Raw genomic sequence first — 17,952 nt, forward strand, 5'->3', positions numbered from 1 at the left:
ATTCACCAATTACAAGATTGGCAAGGACAATAAACTCACTGAAGAGATTTTAGCAGCTGGACCAGTGTTTTGAAAATGGAGAATGCATGCTGTGTTAAAGTGGGGGTGGCTGGGATTATATATATATGTGTGTGTGTGTGTGTGTGTGTGTGTGTGTGTGTGTGTGTGTGTGTGTGTGTGTGTGTGTGTGTGTGTACAAGATGTCTCTGGTACGGGTTGAAGGATGGGTCGGGAACCTGCAGATCGAGGCGAAGACCGGGTCGCGTGGTTGGAACGATGGGGGGAGGTACCTACAAAGACACTCCGACGCTCAAGTCAGAATGGATCTGAGAGGTGTAAAAGGTGTGGAATGAATGAATACCTGAAGGGACCTGGGTCCTCTATTTATAGGTGATGGTAGTTATCTTATCTTATCTTGTTTGGCTAAGATAAGGGAGACATTTGAATTCGAAAGTCGGTTGGGAGTTTCTAGAGGGCCGGTTTCGGGCCTTCTAGAAGAGTGAGGCGGGTTGGACCCGGAAAACCGGGATTGGGTTCGATCCTGGGTCCGGGATCCGTGGGCCGGATCCGTAACAATTGCCCCCGCAGCAGGAGGGCGAGTGAGATCGGCCTGTCGCTGGGAGGTGTGGTTTCGACCGTGGGTTAGGTCGGTTTGTCGCTAGAGGATGTAGCTTCGACCGCGAGTTTAGGTCAGTTTGTCGTGTCGGCCTGATCTTTCTTGGGGTCGTGGCGAGGTTTTTGCTTGGCCGTTTTACGCGACTCTTCTGTACCCAACGTGCCTGTTGTGTTTTTCGAGGCGTACTTTATTGGTTTCTTTTTCCAAGGGGGCATTTATTACGAGGGGACGTTTTTTGGGCATTTTTCCTCTATTGCCCCTGTGTGCTATTTTATTGTTCAGGGATATTTGCGTCTTTTTTGCCCCTTTTCGAAACCATTTTTTGGCTTTCCGCTTCTCTTCCCTCTATTACTTCACTTCCCTCTATTACTTCATTTTCTTTTGTTTTCTCGTTTGAAAAAATTCTTCTTCCTTCTGTGGATTTCTTTTGGTGCTGCTGCTGTCTCTTCTTCTCAAGCTCTTTCCAGGCTCACTTTTTGCATTTATCAGGTTGGTCTTTTTCGCTTTTTCTTATTTTATGGTGTATCTGTTTGTTCTATTTCTGTCATGTATTGTTCTGCCTGTTTCCTTTTTTCTTTCATTTTTGGACCGTGTTTTGTGTTTTGGGGGGTGGTTTTCGAGTCTTCGAAGGGGTTGAGCACCGCCGTGTGGGTTGATAGTGGCAGTAGGTTTTGTCTTGCTTCTGTATAGGGTTAGTAGGCTGATGGTGGTGCTCCTCCCTGTTTTAGGTATGCACCGGCGGAGAAATGAGGGTGTGGGTGCCCCGATAGCCCCTTCCAGGGGCGTCCCCGCTCGCTATACTTGGGTGACTAGCGATGTGTGGGGCGTTCCGTCACGGATGACGGAGGACGATCTTCAACGGCTCCGTGATCAGGGGGCGATTTGTGGTGGCGGTGATGAGGAGGGGCGGTACGAGCTCGTCCTCCCAGATGCCGACGAGCGCGTCTGTTATCTAAACCTTCATTCGCCCACTGTTCCGGACTGGATGTGGGTTTACGAGTCGATGTTCACTCGGCTCGGCGTGCGGTTTCCTTTCTCGCCATTTGTTCAGGATTTGCTGAGTCGGTGTTCCGTAGCGCCGTCTTAGCTTCACCCAAACAGTTGGGCTGCCGTGCGGTCTTTCGAGTTGGTGTGCCGGTATCTCGATCTTCCGGCTTCTGTTCCTGTTTTTCTTTTTCTTTTCTTATGCACTCTTCCAACTAAGGAAGGGAAGCATAAGAAAGGATATATGTCTTTTCGTGCTCAGCCTCATCGCCGAATTTTTGGGTTGTTTGAGGATTCCTTTCATGGTTTCAAAAGGGAGTACTTTAAGGTGCGCCCCGTCCAGGGGCATCATCCGTTTTGGCTGTCGCCAGAGGGCGTACGCCGGTTTTCGACGTATTGGAACTTCCGTGCCGGCCCGTCGGTTTTGACTAAGGTCACCTATGACGGTTTATCTCGGGAGGATAAGGACGTTTCCAGCATTTTGTGGCATTTGTTTGGCAAGCGTCCGTTGAATCCTCGAGATGTCATGGGTGACCCCGAGGCTTGTCGGACGTATATCGGTGTGTGTCTTGTCCCTTTCTTGGTTTTTTATGTTTTGTTTTTCTGACTTTGTAACTTGATTTTTCTTTAGTTTATTTCAGTTGAGATGGATGGTGGGCTGACTTCCTTGGCAAGGTTGAAGGCAGCGATGGGTCGGGAGGAGGGGTCTTCGTCTCTTTCTACCCCTGTTTCCAATCCTGTCGTGGATTCTCAGTCGGTTTCTCAGGAGGTGGTTTCTTTGGGTGTGCGGGCCGATGCTCAGGTTTCGCCTGGCCCTGCGAACTCGCCCAAAGTCATTGTGGTGACGGTTGCTGAGGCTTCTCGGAAGAGAAAGAGGCCTGAGGAGCCGAGCAGCGAGACTTTCGAGGAAGAGGGTGTTGTGCCTAGTGTAATGGACCGACGTTTCGATGCCTCAGGGTTCATTGATCAACACTTGATGCCTGGTACAGAGCCATTTTTTGATGGCTGCGATGTTTCGTTCCAGGCCAAGTCGGTGTACCGTGCCCTCCTTCTGTCTGCCGTTGTTATTCGGAAAGCTGAGCCCGTGATGGCTCAGGTCGGTTTGTTGGATAAGAAACTCCGCCATTCTCAGGCTGAGGTGGTTAAGTTGAAGGAGAAGCTTGAGGCTGCCGAGGCTGCGAGGGAGAAGGCAGTGAAGTCTTCTGAGGAAGCCGGGGCGGAGATTCTTCGACTGGGTGAGGAGCGGCAGCGGGCTTCTGATGCGGGTTCTCAAGCTGCCGTGCTCCTCGGTGAGTCGGAAGCTCTGAAGGCCGAGGTTGTTGCCTTGAAGAGGGAGAAAATAGAGTTGTTGGCTGATGCTAAAGGTGCGATTGCGGCTACTGAGGAGACAATGAGGGCTCAGGCTTTAGTGCTGGCTCCGGGTGTGGATGTGTCCATGATGGGGGCTTTCAAGACTGTTCGGGATGGCCATATTGTCGACCTCGAGTAGCTTTCTATCTTTGTTTTTTTAATTTCATTTGGAACTGTTTTTTGAATGTTTTAGATGGCCATGGGCCGTGTAATTGCTACTTCGTAATATCGAACATCGTTTAATGATATTTTCGGCCGTTCGGGCCTCCTTTGTATATTCCGTTTTATGGTATTTTTTGGCCGTTCGGGCCTTTTTTGGTATATTTTTAAGCTATTCCGTTTGTGTGTTTTATTTGTTCCCTCGGACCGCCGTTTGGTCGGGTTTATCGTGGATATCCGTGTGTTGGGCCTGGGGGTGATCGGTCCCCCAGTCTTGGCCGTGTCTTTGTTCCATATTTGGGACATTTAGAAAGATAGAAATAGCTTTTAATGGAATTTTATTGATGGTTGGGCCTCGTTAAAACCCTCCGTCTTTGGGGGGAAAGAGTACCCGGGATTGATACTTAAGCGAAAATTAAAGTTTAAAAGTCATAAAAATGAGAAGATAGGTAAAGAAGAGACATAAACAATAAAGAAAAAGGGGTGACCTAGTCAGGTCGGCTTAAGTGTAGTATCGCCGTAGGTTGGCAGCGTTCCATGTCCTTGGGACTTCATTGCCGTTAAGCCGTTTGAGTTTATATGCTCCCTTTTCGATTACAGCCTTGATTCTGTATGGTCCTTCCCAGTTGGGAGTGAGTTTCCCTTCTCCTGGGGTTGGGGGACCGATATCGTTTCGTCGTAGGACGAGGTCGTCGGTTGCAAATTCTCGTCGGACGACGCTATGGTTGTATCTTAAGCTGATTCTTTGTTTTAGGGCTAGCTCTTTGATATGAGCTATGCTTCTTTCTTTGTCGATGAGGTCTCGTTCTGCTTCCTCATCGTTACCTCCGACCGTTTTTCTGGGGCTTGGGTCTCCGATCTCTACCGGGATGACCGCCTCCACACCGTATGTTAATCGGAAAGGTGTTTCTCCCATGGTCGTTTGAGGTGTGGTTCGATATGACCATAGGACCGATCCGAGTTCGTCAGCCCATAGTCCTTTGGCTTCATCGAGCCACTTCTTGAGTCCTTTAACGATTATTTTGTTCGCGGATTCCACCTGTCTATTTGTTTGGGGGTGTTCTACCGAGCTGAAACAGTGAGATACAAGTAGCCCTTCTAAAAACTCTCTAAACTTTTTGTCTGCAAATTGGGTTCCGTTGTCCGAGATAACGATCTCGGGGATCCCGAATCGGGTGATGATCTGTCGCCAGAGGAATTTTCGGCATTGGGTTGCCGTTATGGAGGCCAGGGGTTCGGCTTCGATCCATTTGGTGTAGTAGTCTATGGCGACGATGAGATACCTGAGTTGACCGGGTGCCGTAGGGAAAGGCCCGACGAGATCGATCCCCCTAGTTCCGAATGGCCGTTCTGCCGATATGATGCTGAGCTGGTGAAGGGCGGCTTGGTGGATATTGGCGTGCCTTTGGCATTTGTCGCAGTTTTTAACTATTTGTATGGAATCCCGGATAACCGTGGGCCAGAAGTAGCCTGCCCTGATGACTTTTTGGGCTAATGTTTTACCTCCAACGTGGTGGCCGCAGCAATCTTCGTGGATTTCGCAGAGTATGTACTCCGTGTCCCCGGGTTCGACGCATTTGAGCAGGGGTTGCGAGAATCCACGTTTGTATAATTGTCCTGCGACAACGGTATACTTGGCGGCTTCCCTTTTTATTCGTTTTCCCTCTTTGGGGTCCGGCGGCAGTGTTCCGTCGAGGAGGTACTGTAGGATAGGGTAGGTCCAAGATCCCTGGTTCGAGAATGTCAGATGAGTGTTGGTTGTCGTTAACACGGAGGGCAACTTAACGACTTCCTGAATTAGCGATTTGTTACCGTGTCCTGGTTTAGTACTGGCTAGTTTGGAGAGTAGGTCTGCCCTGGCGTTTCGTTTCCTAGGAACGTGTTGTATGGTAACATGCTCGAATCCTTCTTTCAGTTTGTTTACCTTGGCGAGGTATTGTTGGAGTAGGGGATCTCGTGTCTGGTAGTCTCCGTTGATTTGGGAACTGACTACCTGTGAATCGGTATTTACCTCTAGGACCTTTGCTCCGACTTCCCGGGCTAGGGCTAGGCCTGCCAAGAGGGCTTCATATTCTGCTTGGTTGTTCGATACTGGAAATTCGTATCGTACTGATTGTTCAATTACGACTCCATTCTGACTCTCGAGAATGACTCCGGCACCTCCGGAGGTGACGTTCGATGAGCCGTCAACATGCAGTTTCCATTATTCGGGGGTGGAGTTTCCTGGGGTCATCTCGGCGATAAACTCGGCCATGGCCTGTGCTTTGATCACGTACCGAGGTTCGAACTTGATTTGGAATTGAGATAGCTCGATGGACCACGCTAGCATTCTTCCCGCTAGGTCGGGTTTTTGTAGTACTTGTTTGACCGCCTGGTCGGTTCGGACCGTCACGGGGTGGGCCTGGAAGTATTGTCGCAGGCGCCGGGAAGTCGTGAGGAGTGCGAAAGCTAATTTTTCTAGACGCGAGTAGCGAGTTTCCGCTTCTTGCAAGACTTTGCTTATGAAGTAGATAGGTTCTTGTTCCTTTCTCTTGTTTTCACGGATGAGTGCTGCTGCGAGTGCCTCTTCCGTTATGGAGAGGTACAGGTAGAGTGTTTCCCCTGTCTGGGGTTTGGTGAGGATTGGTGGTTCCGCTAGGACTCTCTTGAAATGTTAGAATGCTTCTTCACATTCCGTCTCCCATTTGAAAGGGGCTCCTTTTTTCATCAATTTGAAGAAAGGGATCGCTTTTTGAGCCGATGCCCCGAGAAAGCGTGATAACGCCGTCAATCGGCCGGTGAGCTTTTGGATGTCTTTGAGGTTTTTTGGGCTCGTCATCTCGAGGACGACGCGACATTTCTCCGGGTTTGCTTCAACTCCGCGTTGCGTGATCATAAAGCAGAGGAACTTCCCTGCCTCCATCCCGAAGGCACATTTTGCCGGGTTGAGTCGCATTTGGTGCTTTCGTAGGGTGTTCATTATGACCTTGAGGTCGTGGGTGAGTTGTTCGTCTGATTCAGTCTTAGCGAGCATGTCGTCTATGTAGACTTCTAGTTTGCTTCTGGATAGGTTTTGAAATATCTTGTTGACAAGTCTTTGATAGGTGGCTCCAGCGTTTTTCAGGCCAAAGGGCATCACTGTGTAGCAGTATGTCCCGTCTGGGGTGATGAACGCTGTTTTTTCTTCGTCTGGTCAGTGCATCGGAATCTAGTTGTAGTCGGAATATGCGTCCATGAAGCTGAGGTATCGGTGGCCGGATGCGGCATCTACTAATCCGTCGATGTTTGGTAGGGGAAAGGCGTCCTTCGGGCAGGCTTTGTTGAGGTCCGTGTAGTCGACGCACATTCGCCATTTCCGTTAGATTTTTTCACTAGCACGACGTTGGCTAGCCAGGTCGTGTAGGGGAGTTCCCTGATGAAGTTGGCTTCGAGTAGGGCTTTGACTTGCTTTTTGACCTCGGCGGCTCGGTCTGGTGACATTTTTCGTCTCCTTTGTGCCACTGGTTTAGCTTTGGGGTCCACGGCTAGCCGGTGGGACATTAGGTCGGGGTTTATTCCCGGCATGTCGGCTGGTGTAAATGCGAACAAGTCTCTATTTTGTTTCAGGAGTTGGGAGAGTTCTTCTTTAAGATCATATGGGAGGTTCCTATTAATGAAGGTGTATTCCTCTTTGGTTGGCCCTATTTGTAGCTTTTCCATGTCTCCTTCTGGCTCTGGCCTGGGTTGGCCATCTTGTCGGGCGTCCAGATTGGCTAGGAATACCCCGGCCGCGTCTCGGGATTTCTTCCTTAGAGCTAGGCTGGTGTTGTCGCATTCGGCTGCGACCTCTCAGTCCCCGTGGATGGTACCGACGGAGCCGTCGTCGGTTCTAAACTTCATGAGGAGGTATTTGGTAAAGATGACTGCGGAGAAGTCATTGATTGTTTTTCTTCCGAGAATCATGTTATGGGCTGTGGAGTCTTTTAGGACTACGAATTCAGATAGGATTGTCTTCTTCTGATTGCTCGTTCCTATGGTGATGGGAAGGGTGATTGAGCCATCTGGTTTGAGAAAGTTGTCTCCGAGTCCCGTGACACCGTTGCGGTGTGTTTGGAGGTTGTCGTTGTGGAGCCTGAGTTTATCGAAGGCTCCTCAGAAGAGGATGTTCGAGTCTGCCCCGGTGTCCACCAGTATCCTTCGTACTAGTCCTGTTCTGATTCTAGTCAGGATGATGAAAGGGGCATCTTCGGCCGAGGTGCCGTGCTGGCAATCCTCTGGTAAGAAGGTTATCGTATTGTCGGCTGCAGTGGTTGGAGTTTGGTTTCTGATAGCCATTACTTTGAGATCTTTTTTCATTGTTAGTTTTGACTTGCTCGATACGTCCTTGCCTGTGATGACGTTTACTATGATGGTCGGATCTTCCTCTAGGCTTTCCCTGGGGGGTTGCTTTTGAGTTCTCGGGTTACGCCCTTCTCTTTCCAGCGTTCTGTCTCTTTCTGCACGTTTTGGTTCTCTGATTATTTTGGCGAACTCTGGGAGCTTGCCGCCTCTTATGGCTTGTTCGAGGGCGTCTTTCAGGTCGAAACAATCTTGTGTTCTGTGCCCGTAACCTCGGTGGTAGTCGCAGTAAAGGGTTTTGTTGCCGCCTGTTCTTTCTTTGAGTTATCGGGCTTTTGGGATGATGCCTCGGTCCGCGATCTGGTGGTATATCTCAGTAATTGGTGCTGTCAGGGGCGTGTAATTAGAGAATTTGCCGATTCTTGGTGGTCGGTTTGTGTTTGTCAGTTTGGGGTGGTCCCTTTGATTTTCCTTAGGTGGTGGGTTATGTCGGGGTGTCGAGTTGCCGTGTTGGGCGTTGCCGTGTTGCCGTTTATTGGCGGCGACGACTTGGCTGACTTCCTCGTCATTGATGTAATTTTTGGCGACGTTCTGGATCTCGTGCATGGTCCATACTGGTTTGGTGGTGAGGTGTTTGCGAAAGTCTTCGTTCATGAGCCCGTTGGTTAGGCAGAGGCTTGCGACGAAATCCGTGAGTCCATCGACCGTTAAGCATTCGTCGTTGAAGCGGTTGAGGTATTTCCTTGTGGATTCTTCTTGTTTTTGTGTGACCCCTAGTAGGCTGATGGGGTGTTTGGCTTTAGTGATTCTGGTCGTGAACTGGGCCATGAACTTTCGCGTTATATCGTGAAAACTGGCTATGGATCCGTTTGGGAGGGCGTTGAACCATTTGATTGCCGGTCCAGCTAGGGTTACCGGGAAGGCCCTGCATCGGACCGCGTCGGCTGCTCCTTCTAAGTTCATCCTGGCCTCAAAGGCCGTTAGATGTTCCTGGGGATCTTTGGTTCCGTCGTACTTCATGTCGGTGGGTTTGTCGAAACCTTTAGGGAGTTTTGCTCTTAAAATCCTCTCTGTGAAAGGTGTGGCTCCCATTATTGTGTGGTCATTTCTTGTGCGCTTGGTATCTCGGTGTCGCTGATCTTCGTCCGAGTCGTGCTGACGACTCAGATCACGGGAAGCGCTGCGGTCATGCCTTTTACTGTGTCGCCGTTCTGGCGATTTCTCTCGTCCGTGGTTGCGTGAGGTGCTGTGACCGTTTCTTCTGTCGTGTCGCCGAGTTGGCGACCTGCCGTGGCGAGATTTTGATCGGGAAGTTGCATGGCTTCCGTATTCGTTGTTGTGTCTTTCCCTGGTGGCCAATTTGCCTTCGAGTTCCTGGACCCGGAGGCAGAGGTCTTGAATGATTTGTGCTGCTTTGTCCCCTGTTTTCTCGGGGTGTCGCGGTTCCGTGATATGGTCGTTCATATGGTGGATAGTGCTTGCTATCCTGCCTTGGTTTATGACCTCCTGGTGTTCTGAGGTCGGATGGAGCGGTCGAGAGTTATCCTGGCCTGAGGAGGTTTCTTCCAGTACGTCCTCCATTCCGGCTTTGGACGGCGCAGTTCCCCACAGACGGCGCCAATGTACAAGATGTCTCTGGTACGGGTTGAAGGATAGGTCGGGAACCTGCGGGTCGAGGCGAAGACCAGGTCGCGTGGCTGGAACGATGGGGAGAGGTACCTGCAAAGACACTCCGACGCTCAAGTCAGAATGGATTTGAGAGGTGTAAAAGGTGTGGAATGAATGAATACCTGAAGGGACCTGGGTCCTCTATTTATAGGTGATGGTAGTTATCTTATCTTATCTTGTTTGGCTAAGATAAGGGAGACATTTGAATTCGAAAGTCGGTTGGGATTTTCTAGAGAGCTGGTTTCGGGCCTTCTAGAAGAGTGAGGCGGGTTGGACCCGAAAAACCGGGATTGGGTTCGATCCTGGGTCCGGGATCCGTGGGCCGGATCAGTAACAATATATATATAGGAATGTTAATATTATCATTAAGCTATCTCTGAGGTTCATGGATCTGGAAATTATGTTTACTGTTCATGTTCTTATTTCCTTGTATATATATCAAAAACAACCACTCTTTAAATCTGGAAGTACAGGCTGTTTACTTTTATCACTTAAAAGAACTGTAGCAGTAAGACCCTTATTGATGGGCAGTAAGGCTAATTTGACGATGTTCTTGAAAATGATAAGATCTAAACGTAAGAACTCCTGGTGACTATGGATTTAGGGATTGCAAAAAAAAAAAAAAAAGAGTTAAAACCCCATATTCAAAAATTTGAGTGATAGTTTAGTGATAATATTTATATTCCTCCTGAACCAAAGGAGGGCAATGATATCAGATTTTATGAAAATATGTCTAAACTCTTCCGCTCTCTTTCTAGACGCCTTTCTTTTTCTCCATCTTCCTCCACCACCTCTCCAATCCATTCTTCCTCCAATCCCCTTACCGAGAAAGTGGCTAGACCTGATGAACTTTCTCCCAAACACAATATCTTCGAAGAGGAAGTTTGCTTCGAAGATATCAATCAAGCCATCGACAATTGGGAGATACCCAAAATCCCCCAAGATGAGCTTTATGTCCCTGATGACAACAAAAGAAAATTAGACTATATCATCAAAACCGCTGAAAATAATATTCCTTTAGGACCAGATTCCGGTGAGGAATTCCATCTCCTAACCAAACAATCTGTCAGAGAACATGCACGTCACTACAGATATCTTCACATAGGATGTGTCCAGGTTGCAGTCAAACCTCTCATCAGAGAAGGCTTGAATGCTTCCATCCTTATGTGTCTTAGAGATATTAGTCACAATGATTTCCAAGACTCCCTTATCGGAACAGTTGAAACAAGTCTTGGACATGGTCCAGTTTATTTCAACTGTTTTCCAAACAAAACGGTCAGCCTGTTAGATACCAACATCCTTGATTCTCTCTTCCTAAACATCCGAATTCATGGTCTTAACATGAAGGAAGGATCCATTCCAGCCGCTTTAATCTATAGGATTCAATACAAGGTCATGAACACTTGTAATTCTAGGGTCCTTCTTAAATCCCAAGATCGTGAAACTACTTTGTTTGTCACCGACATGACAAAGGCCAACGTCATGATTCCAAGGCTCATAAGGTGGGATGAAATTGATCTCCCCCAGTCATGGTCTATTGATAGAGCTATCCCTACACAACCTAGACAAGCACCTCTCCTAAGAGAAATAAAACAGGATGAATCTGGGAAAGTAGAAATTTTCTTCGATAGAAGAAACTCTTTTTCCTCCAGATCTGAAGCAGGGACATCTAATGATTTTGCTTCAGCAAGAAGGTCTTTTTCTGTAACTTCTCAATCACAGTTTTCAAAATTTTCAAAACCTGTACATTCTGAAATCAATATTTTGGGATTGCAAAATAATTCAAACATTTCTCAACCAGTTTATCAAACCGATGATAAGCATTCAGATGATGATATTGAGATAGAATCTTCCATTCAATCTCCAACATACTCATCTATGCATGGTGCTTAATATTCTTCTGTGAATAATGCCCAATGAGTAGCACAGAATTTATTATAGATAGGGAAGCATTACGTAAAAACCTTGAATCTAAGGAATATGACCTCCATAGAGAATGGTATTTACGTACGCACACAGCTGCTCAAATTGCATCATTCAAAGAAAAATATTACAGTTTTCTAAAAGAGGTTGAGATGCATATTCCTTTCTTTGAATGGTTTCATGCTTATTCCATCAAAAACAATCTGGTTTATCCTTTCAAAAACAAAGAAAACTTGCTTTCAGCAAATGTTATTTCAACTTGGAAAGTTAAAGATGGGAATTTAGTTAGATCTGAGTTTCCTCCAAAAGGACCTTTTGTTATTTCAAACACAGAAGGACATAACCCTGTTATGGCTTCTCCTTTTAAAACAAAAAATATTGATGAAGCTGTCGCCCCAAAAGATATTAAAAACCTTATTGAACAATCTAATTACACCAATAGGTTTTTACAATGTCTGGGTGACAACCTTTCATCTTCGGAATCTACTTTTTCTTTCAAAAATGCTCCTGACGCCACTACTTCTAAAAGTATTGAAAAATCCCTTTTTAAACCTTTTAAAATGAGTAGTAAAGTGAAGCAAAGTCTTAAAACTTCCATTTTAAAATAACAATCCGGTGATTCAGAAGTTATTCAAAAAATTGACCAACTTCTAAACCGTTTCTCTACCGTCCCTGAAACTCCAAACTCTGGTGAGTCTACTTCTCGTGTTCAAACACGCTCATCCAAAGCCGTTAATTCCCTTTGTCATGAGTCTAACGACTCCTCCTCCGAAGAAAGTGATGGTTCCCACAAATCATCCCTCAAAATCAGCCCTATTTTGACAAACTCCCTAACCAAGTGGAAGGGTTTAACCAAACCCTCTGCGTATGGTTACAATCGTGTTTCCGCTCCCGACCTAGCTCTCGAAGAAAGAGAACTAGGTTTTGTCAGCTTCAATGCCAATAATGTCTATGAATGGAACATAGATGGTAAAACTGAATATAACATCATGAGTATGCTTCAGCATATGACTATGGTAGGCACAGCCTATCAAGCTGCCCATGAAACTTCTGAAGAAGCAATAGCCAATGTTATTGTTTCTGGTTTCAGTGGCCAACTCAAAGGATGGTGGGATAACTACCTTTCGGATAACCAAAAACACTCAATCTTCTCTGCCATAAAAGTCAATGATCAGAACGAACCGATCATTGGTGATGACGGGGAACCCATCCCCAATGCTGTTAATACCCTAATCTTTACCATAGCAAGCCATTTCATTGGTGATCCATCTCTCTGGAAAGATCGTTCGGCTGAACTACTTTCCAATCTCAGATGCAAAACTTTGTCTGATTTCCGGTGGTATAAAGACACCTTTCTTACCAGGGTTTACACCAGAGAAGATAGTCAACAACCTTTTTGGAAAGAAAAGTTCCTTGCTGGACTCCCAAAATCTCTTGGAGATAAAGTAAGGGACAAAATACGTAGCTTAACCCCGGATGGGATAATACCCTATGACGAGTTAAGTTATGGTCAACTAATTTCTTTTATCCAGAAGGTTGCTCTAAAGATTTGTCAAGATGACAAAATCCAAAGGCAACTTGCTCGAGAAAAAACCCAAAATCGTATTGATCTGGGAACTTTCTGTGAACAATTCGGTCTTCCTGCTTGTCATCCAAGAAAATCCAAAAGACCATCCAATCGAAAAGTTTTTATTAAACCTAATCCTGAAAAGAATTTCAGAAGGTCTAGAAAAAGTTTTCAAAACCCTAAAAATGAAAAGAATTTCCAAAAGAATTTCCAAAATTACCCACAAAAGAACCCCATTATTTGCTATACATGTAAAAAACCTGGACATATTAGCAAATACTGCCGGTTAAAAAAAAAGATTAATAATCTAAACCTTGATCCTCTGATTGAGGAACAGATTAATAATCTGATGTTAGAAAGTTCAGAAAATGATTCTGACCGAGAATCTTCGGATGATATCAATAACATCGAAATCGATGACATTGAATCATCCTCAGATTCAGATGTCAAGCAAATTGGTGTTTTATCCAAAGATCAAGATCTCCTATTTGATGCTATTGAGGCTATTGACAATCCTGAACAAAAGAAAGACTTTCTTTTGAAACTAAAAAAATCTTTACAAAAGGAGAAAAAACCCAAAAATCTGGTCCTTAGCAATAAATATGATGTTAAACCTATTTTCAAAAAATTAGAAAAACAAGTTATTCGTCCCATAACTATTCAGGACCTCCAGTCTGAGGTCAACAATCTCAAAAGAGAAATCCAGGAAATCAGGAGACATCAAGACAATCATCAACTTATTCTCTCCCAATTAATGCAAGTGGGAGAATCCGGTGATGAACTTGATCAAACAGAGTGTTCTAAGGAACAAGAAAATAAAATCTCTGACGACAACGAGGGAAAAGAAATTCTGAGAATAATCAATGTATTCTCTTTTATGAAACATCGTGTTCATATCCGAATTGTCGTTAAAGATTTTGTTTTTGACACCATTGTACTCTTTGACTCAGGTGCAGATTCAAACTGTATTAAGGAAGGTCTGATCCCCACAAAATATTTTGAAAAGTCTACTGAACGCCTTAGCTCAATAACGGGCGAAAGGCTAAGTATCAATTTCAAACTAACAGGTGTTTTTGTTGAAAAAGGAAATCTCAGAATTCCCACCGAATTTATTATTGCAAAAGATATAAAAAATGATGTAGTCTTGGGGACACCTTTCATAATCCTTTTGTTTCCTTACCTAGCAGATTTTCCAGGTCTTACCTCTTTTGTGGGAGGACAGGTAACCTTTTTTGAGTTCCTAGATTCACCAAAACAAAAATCTTTAAACCTAATTGAATCCAAGACAAAACAGATTTGTTTTTTGAAAGAAGAAATCTCTTTTAAAACCCTTGAATCTCAACTCTCTCAACCAAAGATTCAAGACAAAATCAAAAACCTTTTTAACCAAATTGAGAAGTCTATTTGTTCAGATTTGCCTCATGCTTTCTGGAATAGGAAAGAACACGTCGTTGATCTTCCTTATGAAAAGAATTTCAAAGAATCAAAAATCCTACAAAAGCCCGCCCAATTCAAATGAATGAGCAGCTTTTGCAGCATTGTCAAAAGGAAATAAAAGATCTTTTGGATAAAGGATTAATTCGTCCTAGCAAGAGTCCTTGGTCTTGCTCTGCTTTTTATGTTAATAAGCAAGCTGAAATAGAATGAGGAACTCCTAGGCTTGTCATCAATTACAAACCACTGAATGAAGCCTTACAATGGATTCGTTATCCTATCCCAAACAAAAAAGATTTGCTTAGTAGGTTAAATTCTGCAAACATTTTCTCAAAATTTGATATGAAATCCGGTTTTTGGCAGATTCAAATCACCGAATCAGACCGATACAAAACAGCATTTACAGTTCCATTTGGACAGTATGAATGGAATGTAATGCCTTTTGGTCTGAAAAATGCCCCATCTGAATTTCAAAAAATTATGAATGATATTTTCAATCCATATTCAGATTTTGCAATCGTTTACATTGATGATGTTCTAATTTTTTCCCAAACTTTACATGAACATTTCAAGCATGTTAAAACTTTCATGTACATCATCCAAAAAAATGGTCTTGCTGTCTCTAAGTCAAAAATTGTTCTCTTTCAAACAAAAATCCGTTTTCTTGGTCATATAATCTTCCAAGGCACTATAACTCCAATTGAAAGATCAATTTTGTTTGCAGAAAAGTTTCCAGATTATATCCTTGATAAACCTCAGCTCCAGAGGTTCCTAGGTTGTCTCAATTATGTTTCGGATTTCATCCCAAATCTTAACAACCTCATTAAGCCTCTCCATGATAGGCTTAAGAAAAATCCTCCACCTTGGACAGAAAAACATTCTGATATTATCAGGTTCCTTAAAACCAAAGTCCGCAATCTTCCTTGTCTTTACTTACCGGTTCCTCATGCATTCAAAATAGTGGAAACAGATGCATCAGATTTAGGATATGGCGGTATCCTAAAACAAAAACTGCATGATAAAGAATGTATCATTGCATTTACATCCAAACATTGGAATAGTACTCAACAAAAATATTCCACTATCAAAAAAGAAATTTTAGCCATTGTTTTATGCATCACAAAATTTCAATCTGACTTACTCAATCAAAAATTTTTAGTCCGAGTTGATTGTAAATCAGCTAAAGATGTTTTACAAAATGATGTTAAAAATCTTGCATCAAAACAAGTTTTTGCCAGGTGGCAAGCTATTTTAAGCATCTTTGATTTTGATATTGAGCATATCAAGGGCAACTCAAACTCTCTCCCTGACTTTCTCACACGTGAATATTTGCAGGGAGATAAACAGAAAGAAGATGCCTAAAAAGGCAACCTTGGCCTCAGCAAGAGGCAGAGGCATTCGCCTAGCCCTACCAGGGCCAATCAGAAGATCTGGGTCTAGTACCCCAACAGAGTCATCTACCCAACAACCTACTCAACAATCTGGGTCATTTACCCAACAACTCACCCAAACCCAACAAGCTGGGCCATCTACCCAACAACCCACCCAAAAATCTTTTGAACCACAAAACAATCAAGCCAAACAATCCAAAGCAGACTATGCCATCCCAATCGAAACCCTCCTAGCCTTACAGGACCAGGGTCTCACTAAACTCAACAAAAAATCTTGGGCCAACCTTTGCAGTGAGTCCGATGAAGAAATTGACCTATCTCAATTAATATCTCAGGTAGCCAATCGTAGAACAGTCATCCAAATAGGAAACAAAAGTCTGTCGTCTCGACACCCCAAACATCCTCAACTACTACCAAAACTCAAAAAACCCAAACCAATTACATATCTACAAACAAAACCGCAAATATTATCCACATAGAGCCTGAATTCTGGGATAGTTCTCCAAACAAAGTCATCCCAAAGATTTTCCCTACTGGATTCCACTTCAGACCCTTAGCACCTAATAAAACTCGCCATTTCTACGAATTGATCTTAATAGATACTGACTCAGTATCTATTAAACATTACAAGGATAAAACCAATCCCGAATTTATAACCCATTCAACCATTCAAATTCTCAAAATTTTATCCCCAAAGCAATTTGGGAACAACCTAAACAAAATTCAAAAATTTTCTCAAAATTATGACCCAATAGGTTTTAATTATTGGGACTACATGGAAGCCTGGACTAAAGTATTTTGGTTTCAAAATACTCAGTTCAGACATTCATGGTTAATTTATTTTAAAAGAAAAATCAATTATATTTTTCCAAATTGGTTCTACTAATGGTGGGACTTCTTTGGACCAATCCAAGAAATTTTACCCTCACCAACAGATGAAGGGTATAAACTTTTTCAATCAAACTTTAACAATCAGGAAACATGTGTTCCTGTAATGTTAAAATTTTTCTCAACATTTTCATTGGCATGGGTATTCTCATGGCAATACAAGTATGCAAAACCAAACCACCCCAAATCATTTCCAATCCTTCAAAGGCATGGTTATGTCAAATGGTGGTCTCAATTTGATGCTTCAATGGCCTACCCAGAGAAGGTCAGAGAATGGTTCAAATCCAATCCTGAAAGTCAAAAGATTTCAGATCCAGAAACTGCCCTGTTCCTCAATCAAAAAGCCCAAATTACTGCAGCCCTTGCAGGAGCTCAATCGAAAGAAACTCTAGCAAAACATCTTCAGCAAATCATGCAGATGATTGAAGAAGACAAAAAACACAAGGATGATCCCACTTCCTCAGCAGAATCCTCAAGCAGTTATAACCAGAATGAAGACGACTGCTTTGGAATCGATCTAGGAGAGGATTAGTCTTTAATCTTCAAAATCCATGTAATCAAAAAATCCATTGTTAACCTGTACTGTAGAAATAGTACCGGTAATGTGCACCTGTACTGTAGAAACAGTAGAATATCCAATTATAAAAGGAAGCCTTGCATTCATTGAGAGGCACTCTTCAGTTTTAGATATCATAGAGAGAAGTTAGAGAGAGAGGCTCTGAGAGTTCCCTTGTAAGCTCTCCAGCTCTTCTTCTTCCCTCTTCTTTTATTTTCAATCATTCAATAAAACTTTCAATCTGTTCTTCATTTTCGTGTTTCATGCTTATATTTCTGCAGTTGCATATGTGTGCGGACTACCGCCACATCTAACTTCATACTAACAAGCATATGCGTGCGGACTACCGCCGCATCTAACTGCACCTAATTTCATATTTATTTTCCATCTTTTGCATTCAGCATATTAATTTCTATCTGCCTTTAATTTACTCCTTCTTCCCCTTTCCATCCTAGATCCACTTCGGGCCATCTGATGGTATTTACGTACGTCACTACAGATATCTTCACATAGGATGTGTCCAGGTTGCAGTCAAACCTCTCATCAGAGAAGGCTTGAATGCTTCCATCCTTATGTGTCTTAGAGATATTAGACACAATGATTTCCAAGACTCCCTTATCGGAACAGTTGAAACAAGTCTTAGACATGGTCCAGTTTATTTCAACTGTTTTCCAAACAAAACGGTCAGCCTGTTAGATACCAACATCCTTGATTCTCTCTTCCTAAACATCCGAATTCATGGTCTTAACATGAAGGAAGGATCCATTCCAGCCGCTTTAATCTATAGGATTCAATACAAGGTCATGAACACTTGTAATTCTAGGGTCCTTCTTAAATCCCAAGATCGTGAAACTACTTTGTTTGTCACCGACATGACAAAGGCCAAAGTCATGATTCCAAGGCTCATAAGGTGGGATGAAATTGATCTCCCCCAGTCATGGTCTATTGATAGAGCTATCCCTACACAACCTAGACAAGCACCTCTCCTAAGAGAAATAAAACAGGATGAATCTGGGAAAGTAGAAATTTTCTTCGATAGAAGAAACTCTTTTTCCTCCAGATCTGAAGCAGGGACATCTAATAATTTTGCTTCAGCAAGAAGGTCTTTTTCTGTAACTTC

General features: G+C 43.8%; 1 protein-coding gene across 1 annotated transcript; it reads right to left on the reverse strand.

Moving 5' to 3' along the window:
• Positions 1-3,611: 3,611 nt before the first annotated feature.
• Positions 3,612-6,224, reverse strand: LOC107620749 (uncharacterized). Its single transcript, XM_088491367.1, has 3 exons — positions 5,780-6,224; positions 4,613-5,200; positions 3,612-4,231 (listed from the first exon to the last, which is right to left on the reverse strand). The coding sequence occupies exons 1-3, from the start codon at positions 6,222-6,224 to the stop codon at positions 3,612-3,614; spliced, it is 1,653 nt and encodes a 550-aa protein (XP_088347493.1).
• Positions 6,225-17,952: the final 11,728 nt, after the last annotated feature.

The sequence above is a fragment of the Arachis ipaensis genome, chromosome B10 (genome assembly GCF_059453495.1).
Source record: "Arachis ipaensis isolate K30076 ecotype BB chromosome B10, ASM5945349v1, whole genome shotgun sequence".
Taxonomy (NCBI): Eukaryota; Viridiplantae; Streptophyta; class Magnoliopsida; order Fabales; family Fabaceae; genus Arachis; species Arachis ipaensis.

What these genes read in the sequence shown, in the direction of transcription:
- LOC107620749 (XM_088491367.1), bottom strand. Translation starts at nt 6,224, where the DNA reads ATGCCCTTTGGCCTGAAAAACGCTGGAGCCACCTATCAAAGACTTGTC. An exon ending in TTTCAAATGGGAGACGGAAT is followed by an intron (nt 5,201 to 5,779) that starts GTGAAGAAGCAT and finishes ACGAATTTCCAG; the next exon opens with TATCGAACAACCAAGCAGAA. An exon ending in CTGCGGCCACCACGTTGGAG is followed by an intron (nt 4,232 to 4,612) that starts GTAAAACATTAG and finishes CCCAATTTGCAG; the next exon opens with ACAAAAAGTTTAGAGAGTTT.